The 20,291-nt window shown below is 41.8% G+C and overlaps 1 protein-coding gene across 4 annotated transcripts in view; it reads right to left on the bottom strand.

The window, feature by feature from the left end:
* The window catches only part of CHD1L (chromodomain helicase DNA binding protein 1 like), a 71,887-nt gene that overhangs the window by 13,574 nt on the left and 38,022 nt on the right, over positions 1-20,291 (bottom strand). For all 4 annotated transcript variants that reach the window (XM_069602557.1, XM_069602531.1, XM_069602546.1 and 1 more), the window contains 6 exons: positions 17,640-17,736; positions 15,690-15,763; positions 15,308-15,418; positions 11,844-11,958; positions 11,069-11,222; positions 6,431-6,596 (listed from right to left, as the gene is read on the bottom strand). In XM_069602557.1, coding sequence (XP_069458658.1) covers positions 6,431-6,596; positions 11,069-11,222; positions 11,844-11,958; positions 15,308-15,418; positions 15,690-15,763; positions 17,640-17,736 — 717 coding nt within the window. The remainder of the gene's footprint in view (positions 1-6,430; positions 6,597-11,068; positions 11,223-11,843; positions 11,959-15,307; positions 15,419-15,689; positions 15,764-17,639; positions 17,737-20,291) is intronic.

Here is a 20,291-nt window from a genome sequence, read left to right as displayed (position 1 = left end):
GGTCTGACAGAATGTGGTCCACTGGAGAAGGGAATAGCTAACCACTTCAGTATTCTTGCCTTGAGAACCCCATGAACAGTATGAAAAGGCAAAATGGTAGGATACTGAAAGAGGAACTCCCCAGGTCAGTAGGAGCCCAACAAGCTACTGGAGATCAGTGGAGAAATAACTCCAGAAAGAATGAAGGGATGGAGCCAAAGCAAAAATAATACCCAGCTGTGGCTGGTGATAGAAGCAAGGTCCGATGCTGTAAAGAGCAGTATTGCATAGGAACCTGGAATGTCAGGTCCATGAATCAAGGCAAACTGGAAGTGGTCAAAGAAGAGATGGCAAGAATGAATGTCGACATTCTAGGAATCAGCGAACTAAAATGGACTGGAATGGGTGAATTTAACTCAGATGACCATTATACCTACTACTGCGGGCAGGAATCCCTCAGAAGAAATGCAGTAGCCATCATGGTCAACAAAAGAGTCCGAAATGCAGTACTTGGATGCGATGTCAAAATGACAGAATGATCTCTGTTTGTCTCCAAGGCAAACCATTCAATATCACAGTAATCCAAGTCTATGCCCCAAGCAGTAATGCTGAAGAAGCTGAAGTTGAATGGTTCTATGAAGACCTACAAGACCTTTTAGAACTAACACCCAAAAAAGATGTCCTTTTCATTATAGGGGACTAGAATGCAAAAGTAGGAAGTCAAGAAACACCTGGAGTAACAGGCAAATTTGACCTTGGAATGCAGAATGAAGCAGGGCAAAGACTAATAGAGTTTTTCCAAGAAAATGCACTGGTCATAGCAAACACCCTCTTCCAAGAGCACAAGAGAAGACTCTCTACATGGACATCACCAGATGGTCAACACTGAAATCAGATTGATTATATTCTTCGCAGCCAAAGATGGACAAGCTCTATACAGTCAACAAAAACAAGACCAGGAGCTGACTGTGGCTCAGATCATGAACTCCTTATTACCAAATTCAGACTTAAATTAAAGAAAGTAGGGAAAACTGCTAGACCATTCAAGTATGACCTAAATAAAATCCCTTATAATTATACAGTGGAAGTGAGAAATAGATTTAAGGGACTAGATCTGATAGATAGAGTGCCTGATGAAGTATGAAATGAGTTTCGTGACACTGTACAGGAGAAAGGGATCAAGACCATCCCCATGGAAAAGAAATGCAAAAAAGCAAAATGGCTGTCTGGGGAGGCCTTACAAATAGCTGTGAAAAGAAGAGAGGTGAAAAACAAAGGAGAAAAGGAAACATATAAGCATTGGATGCAGAGTTCCAAAGAATAGCAAGAAGAGATAAGAAAGCCTTCTTCAGCGATCAATGTAAAAAAATAGAGGAAAACAACAGAATGGGAAAGACTGGATATCTCTTCAAGAAAATTAGAGATACCAAGGGAACATTTCAGGCAAAGATGGGCTTGATAAAGGACAGAAATGGTATGGACCTAACAGAAGCAGAAGATATTAAGAAGAGGTGGCAAGAATACACAAAAGAACTGTACAAAAAAGATCTTCATGACCCAGACCCAGATAATCACGATGGTGTGATCACTCATCTAGAGCCAGACATCCTGGAATGTGAAATCAAGTGGGTCTTAGAAAGCATCACTATGAACAAAGCTAGTGGAGGTGATGGCATTCTAGCTGAGCTATTTCAAATCCTGAAAGATGATGCTGTGAAAGTGCTGCACCCAATATGCCAGCACATTGGGAAAACTCAGCAGTGGCCACAGGACTGGAAAAGGTCATTTTTCATTCCAATCCCAAAGAAAGGCAATGCCAAAGAATGCTCAAACTACTGCACAATTGCACTCATCTCAAACGCTAGTAAAGTAATGCTCAAAATTCTCCAAGCCAGGCTTCAGCAATACGTGAACCGTGAACTTTCTGACGTTGAAGCTGGTTTTAGAAAAGGCAGAGGAACCAAGAGATCAAATTGCCAGCATCCGCAGGATCATCAAAAAAGCAAGAGAGTTCCAGAAAAACATCTATCTCTACTTCATTGACTATGCCAAAGCCTTTGACTGTGTGGATCACAATCAACTGCGGAAAATTCTTCAAGAGATGGAATACCAGACCACCTGACCTGCCTCTTGAGAAATCTGTATGCAGGTCAGGAAGCATCAGTTAGAACTGGACATGGAACAACAGACTGGTTTCAAATAGGAAAAGGAGTACGTCAAGGCTGTATATTGTCACCCTGCTTATTTAACTTCTATGCAGAGTACACCATGAGCAACACTGGCCTGGAAGAAACACAAGCTGGAATCAAGATTGCCAGGAGAAGTATCAATAATCTCAGATATGCAGATGACACCACCCTTATGGCAGAAAGTGAAGAGGAACTAAAAAGCCTCTTGATGAAAGTGAAAGTGGAGAGTGAAAAAGTTGGCTTAAAGCTCAACATTCAGAAAACGAAGATTATGGCATCCGGTCCCATCACTTCATGGGAAATAGATGGAAACAGTGGAAACAGTGTCAGACTTTATTTTTCTGGGCTCCAAAATCACTGCAGATGGTGATGGCAGCCATGAAATTAAATGACGCTTACTCCTTGGAAGAAAAGTTATGACCAACCTAGATAGCATATTCAAAAGCAGAGACATTACTTTGCCAACAAAGGTCCCTCTAGTCAAGGCTATGGTTTTTCCTGTGGTCATGTATGGATGTGAGAGCTGGATTGTGAAGAAGGCTGAGCGCTGAAGAACTGATGCTTCTGAACTGTGGTGTTGATGGAGACTCTTGAGAGTCCCTTGGACTGTAAGGAAATCCAACCAGTCCATTCTGAAGGAGATCAGCTGTGGGATTTCTTTAGAAGGAATGATGCTAAAGCTGAAACTTCAGTACTTTGGCCACCTCATGTGAAGAGCCGATTCATTGGAAAAGACCCTTATGCTGGGAGGGATTGGGGGCAGGAGGAGAAGAGGACGACAGAGGATGAGATGGCTGGATGGCATCACTGACTCGATGGATGTGAATCTGAGTGAACTCCAGGAGTTGGTGATGGACAGGGAGGCCTGGTGTGCTGCAATTCATGGGGTCGCAGAGTCGGACATGACTGAGCGACTGAACTGAACTGAGTTATTAAGCACCTCCTCAGTTCAAATTGCTAATAAGTGGAGAAGGCACGATTTTCTGAGTCTGTTGCCAATGTGCTCTTCTCAGTATACAACTGTGTCTATAGAAGGATGGAAAGATAACGGGCCAGGAAATAGTAACTACAATAATAACATGAATGCTGATAGTGTGAACTTGAATAGCAGTTTATGCTGTCAGAGCACCTTCACATTTACAATCACATCTGATTTTTGCAACTGTGTAAAAGGGTAAAGTATACACTACCTGCACCACTTTACAGATGAGGACACAGAGACTCAAAGAGGTTGGGTAATATGCCAAGACCATGAATCACATGATAGAAGTCATAACAAGCCAAGCCTAGTAACTAGAGAGAGGTAAGACAACGATTCTAAATTGAAGCATATAATAGTACACGTTACCAAAGAATGTATTTTCAGAGCATTATAAAATCAGCTATGAATATAAGTATGTTTTTCTCAAGAGTACAAAAGCAAAACATTTTCATTCTCAAGAGATCAACTGCTTCACACTTGTACCCAAATCCAACCAGCTGTAATTCTAATTGGCATTTGCTAATTAAATCAGCAGGGGGCTTTCAATGAGGTGCTCTATCAACAAGTGAGGAAAAAAGAGCCAAGCAGAGACAAATATGATCACATATGTAGCTGCATGTGATTCTCAACTTACAAACGTGCTTTAAAAAAAGACCCTGGCATTCAAGATAAAAGCCATTCTGCTTTTTAACTTTCATAGGGGATGCTGTAGTTATGAGTCTTTCATATTCATTTCCATTCTTTTAACCATGCTCTGTCTTCACTCTGCAGCCAAGAGAAGTTTGGAGACCACAGGCATGGACACTCATCTATATCCTGCCAATGGAACCACCTACCATAGACTGGACCTGAAAAAATATATATAATTTTTTTTGGCAGTTGGACTGACTGAAAAATATAATTATCTTTCTGGAAAACAGTGAAATTTTACTTTGTTCTACTAAACATTAGCAAAATAAGCTGAAATTAATCTAAATGAGTGCAGAAATGACTGCAGGCTTCAGTACTTAATGTAATCAAAATGCAACTTAAAAATAGGACCACATACATCTATTTCTCCTCCCACCTAAAACCTACATGGCAGTAAAGAGATTTTAAAAAGATATATGAGACGACAGTGGACAAAAAGTTCAACAACTTTTTAGAAAACTAAGTGGCTCAAGGGATAACAGAGCTAAAAGAACATTGGAAGTAAAACACAGGTGCCTGGTCAAGGGATGATTATGAGAACAGACCCTTTCAATCCTCCAAAAGCTCAGAACTTCCATGGACAAGGAATCGCAGGGAGGGATAACTGAGAGAAAGTCTGCACACCAGACAGGAGCTAAAAAAATATATCGTATATTAATGCATATATGCTTCTAGGAAGCACAGTGGTAAAGAATCTGTCTCGCAAGGCAGGAGACGCAAAAGGTGCAGGTTTGATCCCTGGGTCGGGAAGATCCCCTGGAGAAGGAAATGGCAATCCACTCCAGTATTCTTGCCTGGAAAATTCCATGGACAGCGGAGCCTGGCGGGCTATAATCCATGGGGTTGTAACTGAGCACACACAACACATGTATGTGGAATCTAGAAAAAGCCATAGATAATCTTTATTTGCAGAGACAGAGACAGAGGAAAAAACATATGGATACCAAAGGGTAAGCAGGTGGTGGTGAGATGGACTGGGACTGACATATATACACCACTACATATAAAATATTTAGATAACTAATGAAAACTGACTGTGTAACACAGGGAACTCAGTACTCTGTGGTGACCTAAATGGGAAGGAAATCTAAAAAAGAAGGGATATATGTATACATGTGGCTGATTCACTTCACCCTACAGCAGAAACTAACACAACACTGTAAAGCAAGTACACTCCAATTAAAAAAAAAAAAAGTAACAGGAGCACCCTGAACCCCTTCATTCACGTTATCTCCTCAATCTGAGCAAACAGGTTACTCCAGACCCTATTCACCTTCCAGAAAGATAGTAAAGGATTTGTCTTTGGAAAAATGGAGTTCCCCAGAGAAAAGGCTCCAAATACAGACATCTGGGAGGGCCCCTTCAGTGAGAAGGCCAGCTCACCAACCAGTGATGCTGGAATAAGCCCCAGGAATCCACACCTGCTCAGGGCAGACCTCCCCATCAGCTCTGCATTTCACCTGCAGACATGAACAGACAGCCAGGGCACACCAGGTATTTCAGAGAAACTACCAACAAGGAAAGACAAATACACAACACAGGGCGCAGAGGAATACTTTTTTAAAAAGCCATAATAAAAGTCCTCAGAGAGGATATTCTATCCCTGCAAACAGAACAGGACACAATTAAAACAAGCAGAGAATCAGAAAGGGTTCTTGAAGAATAAAAACGGGATGCTAATATTCAAAAATGTAAAAGCTAAACAATGAGAAAAGTAAAGAGCAGTGTCTTAGAGAATAATGCCAGCTGTCTACATTCTGATCTTCCCCAACATCCTATAAAAACCATAGGGAATAACAATGACAACAAAGCCACTCTGAACCCATACCTTCTAAAAAGCTAGGCGTCAGAGAGTACTACAAACTTCAATTTGCAGGAAGGTAGAGAAATGAACATCCCAAATGAACTAAATTAGCTCCCAAGCCCACAGTGGAGTCAGGCAGAGACTGCATGGAAAAGAGGTGGCAGGGTTCTAACAACATCAGATATAAATCAAAGTTGTCCCCCATGAGGAGGACACATTCCAAGTGGGAAAATAATGAGGAAAGGTCTGCAACCGGGAAGATCAGAGAAGCAACTGCTAAGGAACTGACAGGAAGAGACTAGAAAGTACTTGAAGGTAGCAATTTGGGAAGGCATTGCTTCTGGAGGTCGTGCCTTGACAGTTTGGTGGCAAAGGGAAAGAATGAAGCAGGTGATGGAAATTCAGGGTCCTACAGAAAAGAAAAAGAATCATAAAACGAGAAGTCATGCCGGCCTACTCTTCACTCAAAAAAAAGGAAGCAGCACTGGGTAAAGCAACTGCCCTTCTCTGCATGAATGGAATAAAGTACTCTCGAATCAAGAAGCCTAGTAAGACTAGCAGACCTCTCACCCCATTCCACACTGAATTTGTGTTGCCACTGCTTCAGACAAATAAATTCATTACAAAATAACCCTAAGACATCAAGGAACATCCTTACAAAGCTACCATGTGGAAAAAAACATTTCAAATCAGAAATCCAAATACTACAGAAATAGAAATGGAGACCATCTCCTGCTCTAGCTTTAGGTGGCCATGCCATTAGCTCTGTTCTTACCCCCCACTTACTTCCTTCCTCTGGCTCTCTGCTTTCTTCTTCTGCTGTAGGCACGGCATCAGAGACCCAGTGGCCATCTTCTGTTTCTCCCAGGATAGACTCCAGGTCTAGTTCATGCATGGTGCTTCCCTCCGAGGACAGCAGTTTATCCAAACCAAATTTGAGTATCTCGCTCAACTTGAATGAAGAAAACAAGAAAGTCCAGTTGGCCTTCATGAAAACAAACATTGGGCACCAGTGATTTGCGAAGTGGCTTAGACACCAGGCGCATCCCTGTCCTGATGCTCAGCCTTTCTTCCCTCCCTGTGACAGATGACACCAACAGGGCTGTTCTGTAGTTGGATGATGGATGAGCAGAGAGGTGATAAATGACAGTCAGAGCCTAACTTTGACAATTCTCAATAAACAGAAAATTTGACCCTCCAATCTTTGTTCTGAAGAATAACAGTCACTTCCAGCATTATCTTAGCACCTCTCACAGAGTTTTTCACAGGCATCCCCAGCGGTCACGTGAGACGCCACAGACACTGTTAGCTATTCTCCTACCCCTCCTACTGCCAAACTTCTTGGAATGAGAAGGCTACACAGCATATTTCTTAAGTGACTTTCCTTTGGCAGTTTTGTTCCTACCACAGTGCTCAGTGGAAACCGTCTTCACAAAAGACCAGTGACAACTGACCATTAGATGGGAGAGCCGTTTCTCAATTCTAATGTTGCTTGCTGGACATGCCTCTGGCATTGCACTACCCTGCTTCTCTTACCTGCTCTCTAATGAGCCTTCAGCCTCTCCCTAGGCTTGTAGGAACCACCTAAAAAAGTTCAGATCATCTTTCCTAGCTGTAGTTTCCTCCTTTCAATTGTGTACTTCCCTAAGTGCTAACTGAGGCTCTGAACCAACCTGCATTCACACTTCGGCTCATTTGCATCTTGTCTTTTTGGGTTAGCTATCTCTACCTGGCTTATTTTGTGAATAACTTGGAAATCTTATGATACTCTGTAACAACTGGAAAAAAATTTAGATAGCTCACTGGAAGAATTGAACAAACCTAGATACACTTACTTTTAACCTTGATATATACAAAAAACCACTGACTTTGGCAACTGGCTTCCTGGATAGCTCAGTTGATAAAGAAAAAATAGCGCTAAGTTGTATCTAACTCTTGCCATCCCATGAACTGTAGCCTGCCAGGCTCCTCTGGGATTCTCCAGGCAAGAATACTGGAGTGGGTTGCCATTTCCTTCTTCAGGGGATCTTCCTGACTCAGGAATTGAACCCAGGTCTCCCGCATTGCTGGCAGATGCTTTACTGACTGAGCTACGTGGGAAGATGGTAAAGAATCAGCCTGCAATGCAGGAGACCCCAGTTTGATTCCTGGGTCGGGAGGATCCCCTGGAGAAGGGATAGGCTACCCACTCCAGTATTCTTGGGCTTCCCTGGTGGCTCAGCTGGTAAAGAATCAGCCTGCAATTTGGGAACCCTGGTTCAATCCCTGGGTTGGGAAGATCCCCTGGAGAAGGGAAAGGCTACCCACATCAGTATTCTGGTCTGGAGAATTCCATGGACTGTATAGTCCATGGGGTCGCAAAGAGTTGGACATGACTGAGCAACTTTCACTTCAACAACTGGCACCAAAAATAGAAGCCACTATTTATGAAAATGACTGGTCCATACTGGGATACTCCCTTTGGTCTACATTTCACTTGTGATGTGTCTCAGTTATCAAGGGACCACATGTATTTTTAGAGAAGAAATGTGCATGCATGCTAAGTCGCTTCAGTCGTGTCTGACCCTTTCATGATAATACTATGGACTATAGCCCGTCAGGCTCCCCTGTCCATGGGATTCTCCAGGCAAGAATACTGGAGTGGGTTGCCATGCCCTCCTCCAGGGGATCTTCCCGACTGGGATCGAACCCACATCTCTTATGTCTCCTGCATTGGCAGGTGGGTTCTTTACCACTAGCACCACCTGGGAAGCCCACGAGAAGAAATATATTACAGTAATTAAAGGCAAGGGCATGTGTTTGGAGGTTAGAGAGTTTGGATTGGAGTCTTAATGAACTAACATTCTTGGGCAAATTATTTGAAATGGGAATAAGGAGAGTGCCTACCTCATTCTTCTGTTATTCATATCACAGAAACAATTGGAAAGAACCACTTCATATGATACTTAGCACACAGTGAGCATTCAATAAATGTTCACTCCATCTGCCTCTGCCTCTCTCTGTTTGCTATTATTTTCTTCCTGAAGGATAATGAATCTGCTTCCTTCTTTGAGGATTTTATGATCCAGTACTTCTTAGATTCACTGAACCACAGTCACATCTTTGACTATCAGACTCTTTTTATTATACAAACCCTGCTTTCTCTGGAGATAAGGGCATTGGGGTGTTATCTTTGCTTCTGGCAACCAGAGATAACTTGCAGAGGCTTGGTAGGTAAGAGAAAAATCAGAAGTAACCTTCTACTAACCATGAGCTGGGAGAGATTCTGACAAAGCCCCTCTCAAACAGCTAGCGGGGGGGGGGGGGGGGTCTATGTTCCCATTAGGATCTGGCCCATGGCACAGAGACATGTTTACACAATCACACGGACATACTCAGCAGCCTACGTCACAGAGACACCATCACCGAATCCCCTGAGCCCCTCCCCAATTGGGAAAGAGTTCAAGCTTCTTATCGACAACTCCTCCTCGCACACCCAGAATGTGGGCACCCCAAGGCTCAGCCATTCATTCCCCTCACCAGACCCAATACTGAACTTGTCATTCACAAGGTTCTACAGAGAACTCATGGTTGGAGAACTGTAAGAGTCTCTGCAGTCTGCCCATACCTTTCTCTCAAGCTGCCATCTTACATTTGTAACTGCCTCTTGGATAATGTGAACACACGTACAATCTGCTTTGCCACCAGCATGGACAAGCATGAGCACATCAATTGGGAACCAAAGAAAAAAACACAAGGGAAAAAACCACACTTTGCACCTGAAGAGAAACAAGAACTGAACAAGTAAACATACAAAACCCAGGGTTACTTTCTATCTCAAGTTCCAAAATAAATGAAACGTTGAGCCTTTCCCTTAAGTTAATGACTTCCTAACAAAACCAATGTGAGCCCTGTCTTCTGCAAAGCAGACGTGTAAAGATATGCACTGGTCTTTGTGGATATAACCATGTGAGAAAAGCCAGATTAACCAAACACTTGGCAATTCTGCTTTTAATAGTAATTTTTCCTTTTAAATACTTGTTGTATTTTCAGTTTGATAAACTAGTCCCTTTAAAGTCTACTCTCTTACAAACTTTTGCAAATGAAATTTTTATCTCTGAGCTTTTCCTCTAACAGTATTTTTTTAATACGTTTTTACTGCAAACTCTAAAGCCTAAATTATCTTCTTCTTCCTAAATCTCTACCTAACCTTCTTGCTTCCTAATTTCTATCCTCCTCATTATCCAGGCTGAAGACCTTACAGACATCTTTGCATTTCCCTTTCTCCCGAGCTTCCCACCTCTAAGCAGCAGCTCCTGTCATTTCTTCTGTGACGTTGCTCACACCAGACACTCCCACTGCTATGTCAGAGGTTTATAACTCACTTCACGCCTGGATCTTTCCAGTATCCCAGAAGTCAGTCTCTCTGCTTCCAGCCCCTCATCTCTGGGTCAAAATGGGAGGACCTGGGCTATATCATAATATGGGTTCTAATTTAAACCCAAGAGCTGCTACAGAATATCTCCAAGTCCTCTCCCGGAAGAGTTTTCTCCAACATCTTCCAAGCCTGCATCTGCTTCCTAGCTGGAGTCTCCTCCTTTAAGCAATTAACTCTAGTTCTTTCATCTGTTTTTCCTACGGCATAATTCTGAATTCCTGATCTTGTCTACCCTCCTGAGTGTGAAGAAGATGATGCAAAGCACTGATCAAAGGGTCTGGGGTTAAGATGGAGGCACAAGATAAATCATTATTTATTATGCTGAGTTGTTTATTTTACCTAATTCTCCTAAGGCCCCCTGATGGAACCTGTGGTATTCTCATTTTCAGAAAGTAAAGGGTAAGCTATCTGCTCAAAGCAACACAGCCAGTAAGAGACAAGGCTTGGATCTGAATCCAAGTAAAAGGGATCCAAAGTCCATCCTTATTCTGTATTCTGCTACCTGTATTTATCATATTCATTTTCACTCCCACAGCAGCCTGCATGTAGTACAGATATTATGTGCATGCATGCTCAGTTGTGTCTGACTCTGTGACCCCATCGACTACAGCTCGCCAGGCTCCTCTGTCCATGGAATTTCCCAAGCAAGAAAACCGGAGAGGGTTGTCATTTCCTCCTCCAGGGGATCTTCCTATGGCAGGAAGGAATCTGGCTAGGGAACAAATGTGTAGCAGGAGAGAGTGGGTGGTTAATTCATCTACTTTCTCATCCATGGAAGCACTGACTATAACCATGACATCTTCTCATATGAAGAACAGGGACTTCCCTGGTGGTCCAGGGGCTAAGACTCCATGTTTCCAATGCAGGGGCCCCAGGTTTGATCCCTGGTTAGGGAACTAGGTCCCACACGCTGCAACTAAAAATTCCACATGCTGCAAACAGCAAGGCCAAATAAATAAATAAGTTAAAAAAAAACCAAAACCAAAGTGAAGAACAGTGTGTCTTACCTGGAGGTCAGCATCTGCAGCAGTTTTCTGGGCTCCCAGAGTGAAATGGCCCCCTTCTATGATCATGTTGGTGAGCTGCAGCTTGGAGGCCGCTTTCCTATAGACAATCTCTTCCACAGTGTCTCGGCCAATCAGCCGAATAACTTTAACAGACCTGTAGAGAAATCACAGAAAACTAATGTGCTAAAATAGAAGGGTCTGCAAAATAGTACACAAGCATGCCAGGTCAAGACACAAAAAAGGAAACAAAGCTAAAATGCCAGGTTCAGGGTACAACTCACGGGGGATTGTTGTACGTGAACCTGAGTTATTTGTTAGAGAGAATCTGGCCTCTAATTCTCACTGAACCTTTCCAAAAGAGTCAAGGGAGGGATGACGAGGTGGTCATGATTGGGGTTCCTTATCTGTGGTAGAGGAAAACCTCTGTTAGATCTAAATCATCACCAGGTCAGAGAGTAAGACTTATCTTTTTATCTTAGGTCCATAAATCCATAACTTCATTTTTAAACTGAATCACACCTTAACTCAGGAAGAATGTTAAATAATTTCTCAAAGTTCCTCCTAGTCCTTTCACAATTTGACTTTGCTCTTTTTACCAAAGCAAGCCCCAGTCCAGTACTACTCTGGAGTCAGCAACAGAGATGGGCTAAAACCTACCGGTCTCTCACCGCCCAGTCTACAACTGTCACCAGGCCACATTCTTCACCTTCCGCCCAAACCCAGAACTACTGAAGAGCCAAGGAAGTGGAACCAGAGCTATGCTTAAATCTCTCACTTGTTCTGGCCAATTCGGTGAGCCCGGGCAGCTGCTTGTAAGTCATTCTGAGGATTGAAATCACTGTCAAAAAAAATAACAGTATCTGCTGCTGTTAAGTTCATGCCAACTCCACCTGAAAAAAATACAAAAAAGAACATTGGCAGAAGTACATGGGCTAAGGACCAGACCAGGATGACACAAGGCCACAGCGTTCAGATTGATACATTGAAAGCAGCCAAAATGACTGGCTTCATCCTTCAAACTGACACCCCCATCCTCAACTCTAGACAGAGCTTTGTAGTGGTTAAAAGTCCTACATGGGCTCTTATTACCTGATCCGGGAAAGTTTAACAACTGCAAGTAATGGAAATGAGTGGAGTGGGGTAAGGAGCAAAAGTAGGTACTTAAGTTAGCTGCCTGAATCCATTTTAAATCTCTTCTGTTTAAAAATTTTCACTGAAGTTTATTTAGAATAGTCTGTGGAAAAGGACACATGCTCTTTCAGAAACAGTTTTAAATATGAGCGAGGTCTGCTGTGGGCACCAAGAGAAGACCTCTTAATGTCCACTGCAAGTTACAACCAGGCAGCACAGGCTCTGACACAAGTTAATAAGAAGAGGAGATGTCATGTATTACACCCCCAAGCGGAGCAGGGGGGCTATCTCCCTCTGATTGGAGAAGACTTCAGTAATTCTCTTCTGTTATTTGTCTCCACGTTAATTAAGGAGAAGGTAACCAAACCAACCAAAGGACAAAAACACTCCCTGGGACAACTTTCCAGTCTTTCTTTAGGAAAAGGGCTTTGGAGGCTCCTTGGATTACAGGAATTAATGAAAAGAACTATGAAGGCAAATTACAGCCTTCTCTTTGATTAATGTGGAAACAAGCACAAAATGGACTCCCTCTTGCCAGGGTCATTACAGCTCGTTGCTGAAACAAACAAGCCTGAAATGACTTGTTCCAGGAGCCAGAACTAAGGACTAACTTCTGAGATGGGCTACTGCCTCTAAGCTAGATCTTAAGTCAGGCAGGAACATTCTAATTAAAGCCTTTATATAAGATTAAAGTTGGAATAAACAGATAATAAAGACTGATTACCGAGAGATGCTAATATACTAAATAACAATGACAGCTACCCAGGTGTTATGCTTTACTTTCTGCAGGCACCATTCTGACGTGCTTTACATATGCTATCTCCTATAATCCTTGCAACAATCATGGGTACTCATTTTATAGATGTTGCAATGGAAGCACAGAGAGGTTAAGGGATGACTGGGAGCTGCAGAGATAGGAAGAGAAAGAGCCAGATTCAGTACCACATGGTCTGACTTCAGAGCCTATGTTTTTTACCCACTATTCCATAATATTCCCAGGCACTTATTTCATTGAAGTGTTTTTAATTTTTTTATGAAATTTTTATTTCATAAAGATTTTTTTTTTCTTCTTGGGTTACTGTTAAGTTCAGCTCTTCTTCATTAAAGGATGATATTTTATAAATAAGCTATAGCCAGACTTGTCTGAGACATTCATGAGCTCTCACTGCCACCTGGTGGCAATATGACTCAATCAGAAATACTTGAAAGTTGGAGAGACTCTTGAATAAATGATAATGACGCAAATCAACAACTAAAATGTGATAGCAAACAGGACAGCTGGTGTCTGGAAAAGGCTCAGGACTGCTCTGGCTCCTATGAGATCCCTCTGTTCTGACTAATTCCAAGAACGCCAGGGAGATTAGTTGAAAAGCAGAGATCTTTCTTCCTAATTTCAGATGTTTCAAACAATGCTGCTGAGTATGACGGTGTTGAAATCATTAAGGCATCAGTTCAGTTCAGTCGCTCAGTTGTGTCCGACTCTTTGCGACCCCATGAATCACAGCACGCCAGGCCTCCCTGTCCATCATCAACTCCTGGAGTCTACTCAAACTCATGTCCATTGAGTCAGTGATGACATTCAGCCATCTCATCCTCCGTCATCCACTTCTCCTCCTGCCTTCAATCTTTCCCAGGGTCAGGGTCTTTTCTAATGAATCAGTTCTTTGCATCAGGTGGCCAAAGTATTGGAGTTTCAGCTTCAGCATCAGTCCTTCCGATACATATTCAGGACTGATTTCCTTTAGGATGGACTGGTTTGCTCTCCTTCTAAGATCACAGACTGCACCCTCAGTCTCAGCCACTTATTATCAGGTTACCTAATCAGTCTCTCCTAAGACTACCCTAAGACAACTGTGACATGAATAAGTGGCTGAGATCGAGGGTGCAGTCTATGATCTTAGAAGCAAGCGGGACCATATGAATTTCACTATATCTCTGTAATACAGAGATGAGACATACACAGGTAAAACAATCTCCTTATGGTCAAGGATTATATTCAACACTACTTTTAATACCCTATAGTACCAGGCACTTAGTTCGCTCATTGGAAAAGACTCTGATGCTGGGAGAGATTGGGGGCAGGAGGACAAGGGGACGACCCAGGATGAGATGGCTGGATGGCATCACAGACTAGATGGACGTGAGTCTGAGTGAACTCTGGGAGATGGTGATGGACAGGGAGGCCTGGCATGCTGCGATTCATGGGTCAAAGAGTCGGACACGACTGAGCGAGTGAACTGAACTGAAATAAGACTGAACTCTCTTTTCATGAATACACTGATCTCTCTTTACAATAGAGGACATACATCTTTTTAGAGCTCCTAATTCTATTCCATCAAGATTTAGGTCTACCAAAAAAAAGAGAGAGAGGAAAAAAAAAAAAAGAAACAAGATTCTGTGAATTCAAAATTAATTTAAGGTCTGCTTGTTCCATGACATGAGAATAATTTCTTCTCCAAGAACTGACATTATTTAAGTAAATTAAAGCACTCCATAAGTGGTATGGCACTACAAATGTCATATAAAATATTTATGACTTAAGTCATATATGGACAATGTTACAATTAATTCTAAAGAGCTGGAAATTTCATTACAATCACACTTTTTAAAAGCAGATTTTTTATTAAGCTTTCACAACACTTTCAGAGCTACCTGTCAGAAGAACAACTAGTAGGCAGGCTGCTATCTCGTTTTCCAAATTCATGGTTGGGAAGGAGAGCTGTCTCTATTGAACATGACTAAAACTAAAATTTCTATACAAAAGTATAGAAATCTTCCAGGATGTTCACAGGTCAATGGTCAAGAGATCAGAATTACTTTCCAACAACCCCAGGTTTTAGCCTTACTTCTCTGATGAGATGAAAGCTTAAATCAGTTTGACAGAAACGAGTACCATGCTAGAAGTCTAGTGCAGTGATAAACTGATATAACCTAACTCAACTCCCCCCACCCCTTTTTTTACACTCCTCAGTAAAAACCTCGCCTTTCAGTGAATTAAGGGAAAATACGCTAATGATTAGGATTTAAATGCACTGTTTCGCCCTTTAATTTGTCTGCCTTCATCAAGGGATAAAAGGTAGGGATGTGGCGGGCAGGGATGTGGCTTACCTGCCCTGGTACTCAAGAGAAAAGTGAAGATGGGCTGCTGTCCAAAGTTCTTAATGGCCAAGTGTCTCTCTTCTCCTCTCACAGAACCATCCACACGCTCATAGCTGTAGCCTTCACACAGAGGGAGAAAACAGAGAAATAGAAATCATTTTCAATTACTCACTGAGGAGTAACACACTGTCTGCTCAAAACCAAACACCAACTTTGTCTCTTCTCATATACAGGCATGCCCCTACTGTAAGCCATCTTCCTTTGATTCTGAATAATATTCTTATACTGTTTTTCCTCTGTAACATCCCCATACCCCAGATAAGTCTTCACAGGCCCATCTGGACTGTTAAGTCTAAAAGTCTTGAGAAACGTAATGGCCAAGGGATGTCACCTCTATAATCCAGGTAGTCTTGGAGAATATCCAACATCTGGGTCATCTGAGAGAAAAGTAAAACTCGATGGCCTCTGGCAAGAAAAAGAAAAGGAAAAACTGCCAATTCCAATAGTATTTAGGGTGGATTTCCTGCAGGTGAAACTTAGCGAAGAATGCAAGTTTACAAAGAAATGAAATCCTGAAGTAGAAATATAAATGTTAATCATTTACAGAACCTTCTTCAGTAATGCGAAATGTTTTATACAAGGATGTAAGTGCACCAGTAGCTGAGCCCTTACAGTACTTCTCACTAGCGCTGTAAGTGTTGGGATATTCCCAGGAGTCTGTGTCAATGCACCAGAGGGTGTAAGATACCCTAGATAACCAAGGTGCTTCTTTCTAGGATGGCAATTACTAAACGGAAAGAAACATACAGTTTTAACAGCAAAATAAAAGATATGTGAAGAGAAAAATGCAAAATTCAAATGTACAAAAAATGAAACAAAAACGGATGACCCTAAAGAGCTTGTGGTTGGCAATCAATAGTTCTTCTCTACTTTGGGGTGAAAGTCACTATCCTTTCATTTTTAGCTATATTGGTTGAAAATTTTGAGAAGCATCACTTTAGAGAAGCAAGAGACAGGTGGCATTTCATATCCCACATGGCACATAAGAAAACTTACACAGGGAGAAGAGAGAAGAAAGGAGGTGGCAAAATGGATTAGGTCAAGGACAAATTCAAGGGAATTCCCTGGTGGTCCAGTTATTAGGGCTCTGCACTTTTCACTGCCAAGGGCCGGGTTCAACCAAAAGCTCCATGGCATGGAAAAAAAAAAAAGTTCAAACCTACAACCCCATGGTTATCAGCTATTAAGTTTCCATAAACAAAGAAGTACTGTATGGCACTGTCTAAACAACATTCTATTTGGAAAACTAATTTAATCTGTTTTCAATAGGTGTAGATGAACAATTACAACAAACTCCTTCAAGACTCTAGCCTCAAATTGGTAGAAAAGGTATTGAACTTAAAATCCAATCCTCATCTAATCCCATTAGATTAGAACCTCATCTAACCCCATTTCTGTCATTTGCTGGCTGTGGTGGCCTCAGACAAGCCACTCAGCCTCCCTGGGCCTGTTTCATCACCTGTGAAATGAAAAGGTCGAAGAGAAGCTATTTACGGGTCCTTCTCCAACACTAGGATCCTTAGAGGAGATACATCATAGCCTGTAAAATACAATCAGGCATGCAGCTGTCTGACTTACAGATTCCTAATGTTGGGCACTTTTGCCAAATCTGAGGTTTTAGGTTGGTTCAGGCCTTCCTGGGTCAGCTGTCCCTAAGGGACAATTTAGAAATCCTTGGAAAACTGGGTTTTTTTTCTAGACTGCTCTATACCTCCGAGGACCAGAGGATCAGATACAGGCCAGACACCAGGCCACTGAACACTTAGCTAAATCTTTACGGGCCCCAAAAGTGGCTTAATTCTTCCAATACCCAACTTGCATCTCAGGGAAAGAGTCCCCAAGTTCTCCCTGAGTTCAAATCAAGCCCTCAAGTTAACAAGAGTAAATATTTGCTAAGTACTTAATATGTGTCAATTCAAAGCAAGGTACACCAGCAGGCCTTTTAAAAAGAAACGTTTGATGGTATCTCTGTCTTTGTAGAACTAAACGATACAACTGGAGTGACAGAGTTAATATAGCAATTAACCAGACAGCAGATTAAGGCAGAGCTGCCAAGTGCTGGATTAGGATCCTAAGTGCTGTAGGAATTCAGGAAAGGAAAGGAAGATTATAGAGTGGATGGCATGGGATTAAGGGTGTAGCTGCAGAAAAGGTGGAACCTGAATCAGGGTCTTGGAAAAAAAGGAGAACTGGGATTAGTCTCAAAAAATCAGTGAGTTGCTCATTATTCTGGTTTTAACAATCACCAGCTCAGGGTAGAAAATATGAACCTATCACCTACTTGGAATACAGGAATGCCAACAGCTTATCCAGCAGGTGAAGTTTCCCACTAGCCTCAATCAAGTGGTCTCCAACTTCAAAAGGCTCTGGTTCCACACCTGGAAAAGAAAGAACCCACTCTCAGTAAATGTGTTCCCAGTTGGGGCAGACTCTGAATGGAGATGCTGATGGTGAGGCTACAGAGAAGCCAAGATCCTTCTAACTGATAATGGGCCCAAGTCTCATATCTCTTTGAGGCATTTCATAATTATTTATTTATATTATGATATCAGCACTACCCGACATCAATCACAGAGCCTGGCACATCCAATATGTCTAAGAAATGTTTACCCAAGGCACTCTTTGGGAAACTGAAGCACAGGGAAATGCTAAAGACCAAACAGACCCAAAATTGAAACCTTCAGGTTCTCACTCTAGAAAACAAATCAAGACATAGGGTTAGATATAAAGTAGTCATTCTCATGCTGAGGGTAGCAAAATAACCTGGAAGGCTTTTTTTGAAATCTACATGTTCCCAACAGCTCTTTGCATAAAAGAAAAGCTCTGACATGCACCGCATTAAGATTCTGTGACATTTTATTTTATTTTTTTTATTTATTTATTTATTTTAGCTTTTTATTTTTTTAATTTTAAAATCTTTAATTCTTACATGCGTTCCCAAACATGAACCCCCCTCCCACCTCCCTCCCCACAACATCTCTCTGGGTCATCCCCATGCACCAGCCCCAAGCATGCTGCACCCTGCGTCAGACATAGACTGGCGATTCAATTCTTACATGATAGTATACATGTTAGAATGCCATTCTCCCAAATCATCCCACTCTCTCCCTCTCCCTCTGAGTCCAAAAGTCTGTGACATTTTAAAACAATTCATATGGCCACTTGGCAAGGACTTCCTTCAAATGACTGCAGAAAAGTCTCTGCATTGATCATATCAATACTAGAGCCCTCACAGCATAAAATGCCTGGAACTGTCCCACAGGCTACCCATCAGAGTGAATTTAAAAAAAAAAAAAAAAAAAATTTGAATGAAAATGAAAACACTACATATCATGTGTAGAATGCAGCTAAATTATTACTTAGAGGGAAATTTACAGACGTCCATGAGATGAAATTCCCTCATAAAGGAGGCAGAGAAAGAGAAGACATAAGGCAGATGGAAAAGCAAGAGAAAGCACTGTCCCAGAAGCCAAAGGAAACGGTGTTTCAAGAAGTGATCAACTGTGTCCAAGGTTTTGAGAGATTAATTTAAAAAAGTGAACTGATAACCGTCAGTTGAGACACACAGAGACCACTGATGAACTGGGAATGGTGGTGACAAAAAAGGTTCACTGAGTTGGGTTCAAGACAAAGGGACATCCAATCATAAAAAAAATTCAGATTATGAGATAGCCCATAAAACACAGAGCCATGATTCCTCAAAACTGTCAACTTAATGAAAAAGTAAAAAAACCAAAAAGCTGAGGAGCATTTCTAGATTATAGGAGAATAAAGAGACACAACAAACGCACCATAAAATTTCTGACCAGATCTTGAATTTGAGAAGAACAAAGATGGACACAGGCAGATTCACAGGAGAGAAGTATTAACATGATTTCCCATAAGTTACAGGAAGCTCTCCAAAATAAATGAAGACCCAGAAAAGTGGCAAAATTTAAATGCTTTTCTATCATAATGAAATCAAGATTGCCAGGAGAAATATCAACAACCTCAGATATGCAGATGATACCACGCCAGTGGCAGAAAATAAAGAGGAACTAAAGAGCCTCTGGATGACGGTGAAAGAGGAGAGTGAAAAATCTGGCTTAAAACTCAACATCCAAAAAGACGAAGATCATCGCATCTGGTCCTATCACTTCATGGCAAACAGAAGGGAAGAAAGTGGAAACAGTGACAGATTTTATTTTCTTGGGCTCCAAAATCACTGTGGATGGTGCCTGTAGCCACAAAATTAAAAGACACTTGCTCCTTGGAAGAAAAGCTATGACAAAGCTAGACAGCGTATTAAAAAGTAGAGACATCACTTTGCCGACAAAGGTCTGTATAGTCAAAACTACGGTTTTTCCAATAGTCACGTACAGATGTAAGAGTTGGACCATAAAGAAAGCTGAGAGCCAAAGAATTGATGCTTTTGAATTGTGGTGCTAGAGAAGACTCTTGAGAGTCCCTCTGACTGCAAAGAGATCAAAACAGTCAATCCTAAAGGAAATCAACCCTGAATATTCATTGGAACGACTGATGCTGAAGTTCCAATACTTTGGTCACCTGACGCTAAGAGCTGACTCAATGGAAAAGACCCTGATGCTGGGGAAGATTGAGGGCAGGAGGAAAAGGGGGCAAAAGAGAAGGCGATGGTTAGATGGCATCACTGACTCAATGGATATGAGTTTGAGCAAACTCCGTGAATGAAGTACAGGGAAGCCTGGAGTGAGGCAGTCCATGGGGTCACAAAGAATGGGATATGGCTTAGTGACTGAACAACAAACAATTATACTGAACAAAGAGAAGCAGCTGTGGAAAAGGAACTACAGTATGTGAGGAGGCTGAGCGAAATGAAAATCATGTTTAACAAGGTCTGTTCATGCGCTCAGCTGCTCAGTCCTATCCAGCTCTTACCGAGGTCTACTTACATAGAATTCTCTCATTCTCCAGT

Source organism: Ovis canadensis, chromosome 1, assembly GCF_042477335.2.
Source record: "Ovis canadensis isolate MfBH-ARS-UI-01 breed Bighorn chromosome 1, ARS-UI_OviCan_v2, whole genome shotgun sequence".
Taxonomy (NCBI): Eukaryota; Metazoa; Chordata; class Mammalia; order Artiodactyla; family Bovidae; genus Ovis; species Ovis canadensis.
The sequence above is the reverse complement of the archived record's forward strand: the minus strand, read 5'-3'. Positions and strand labels throughout refer to the sequence as shown.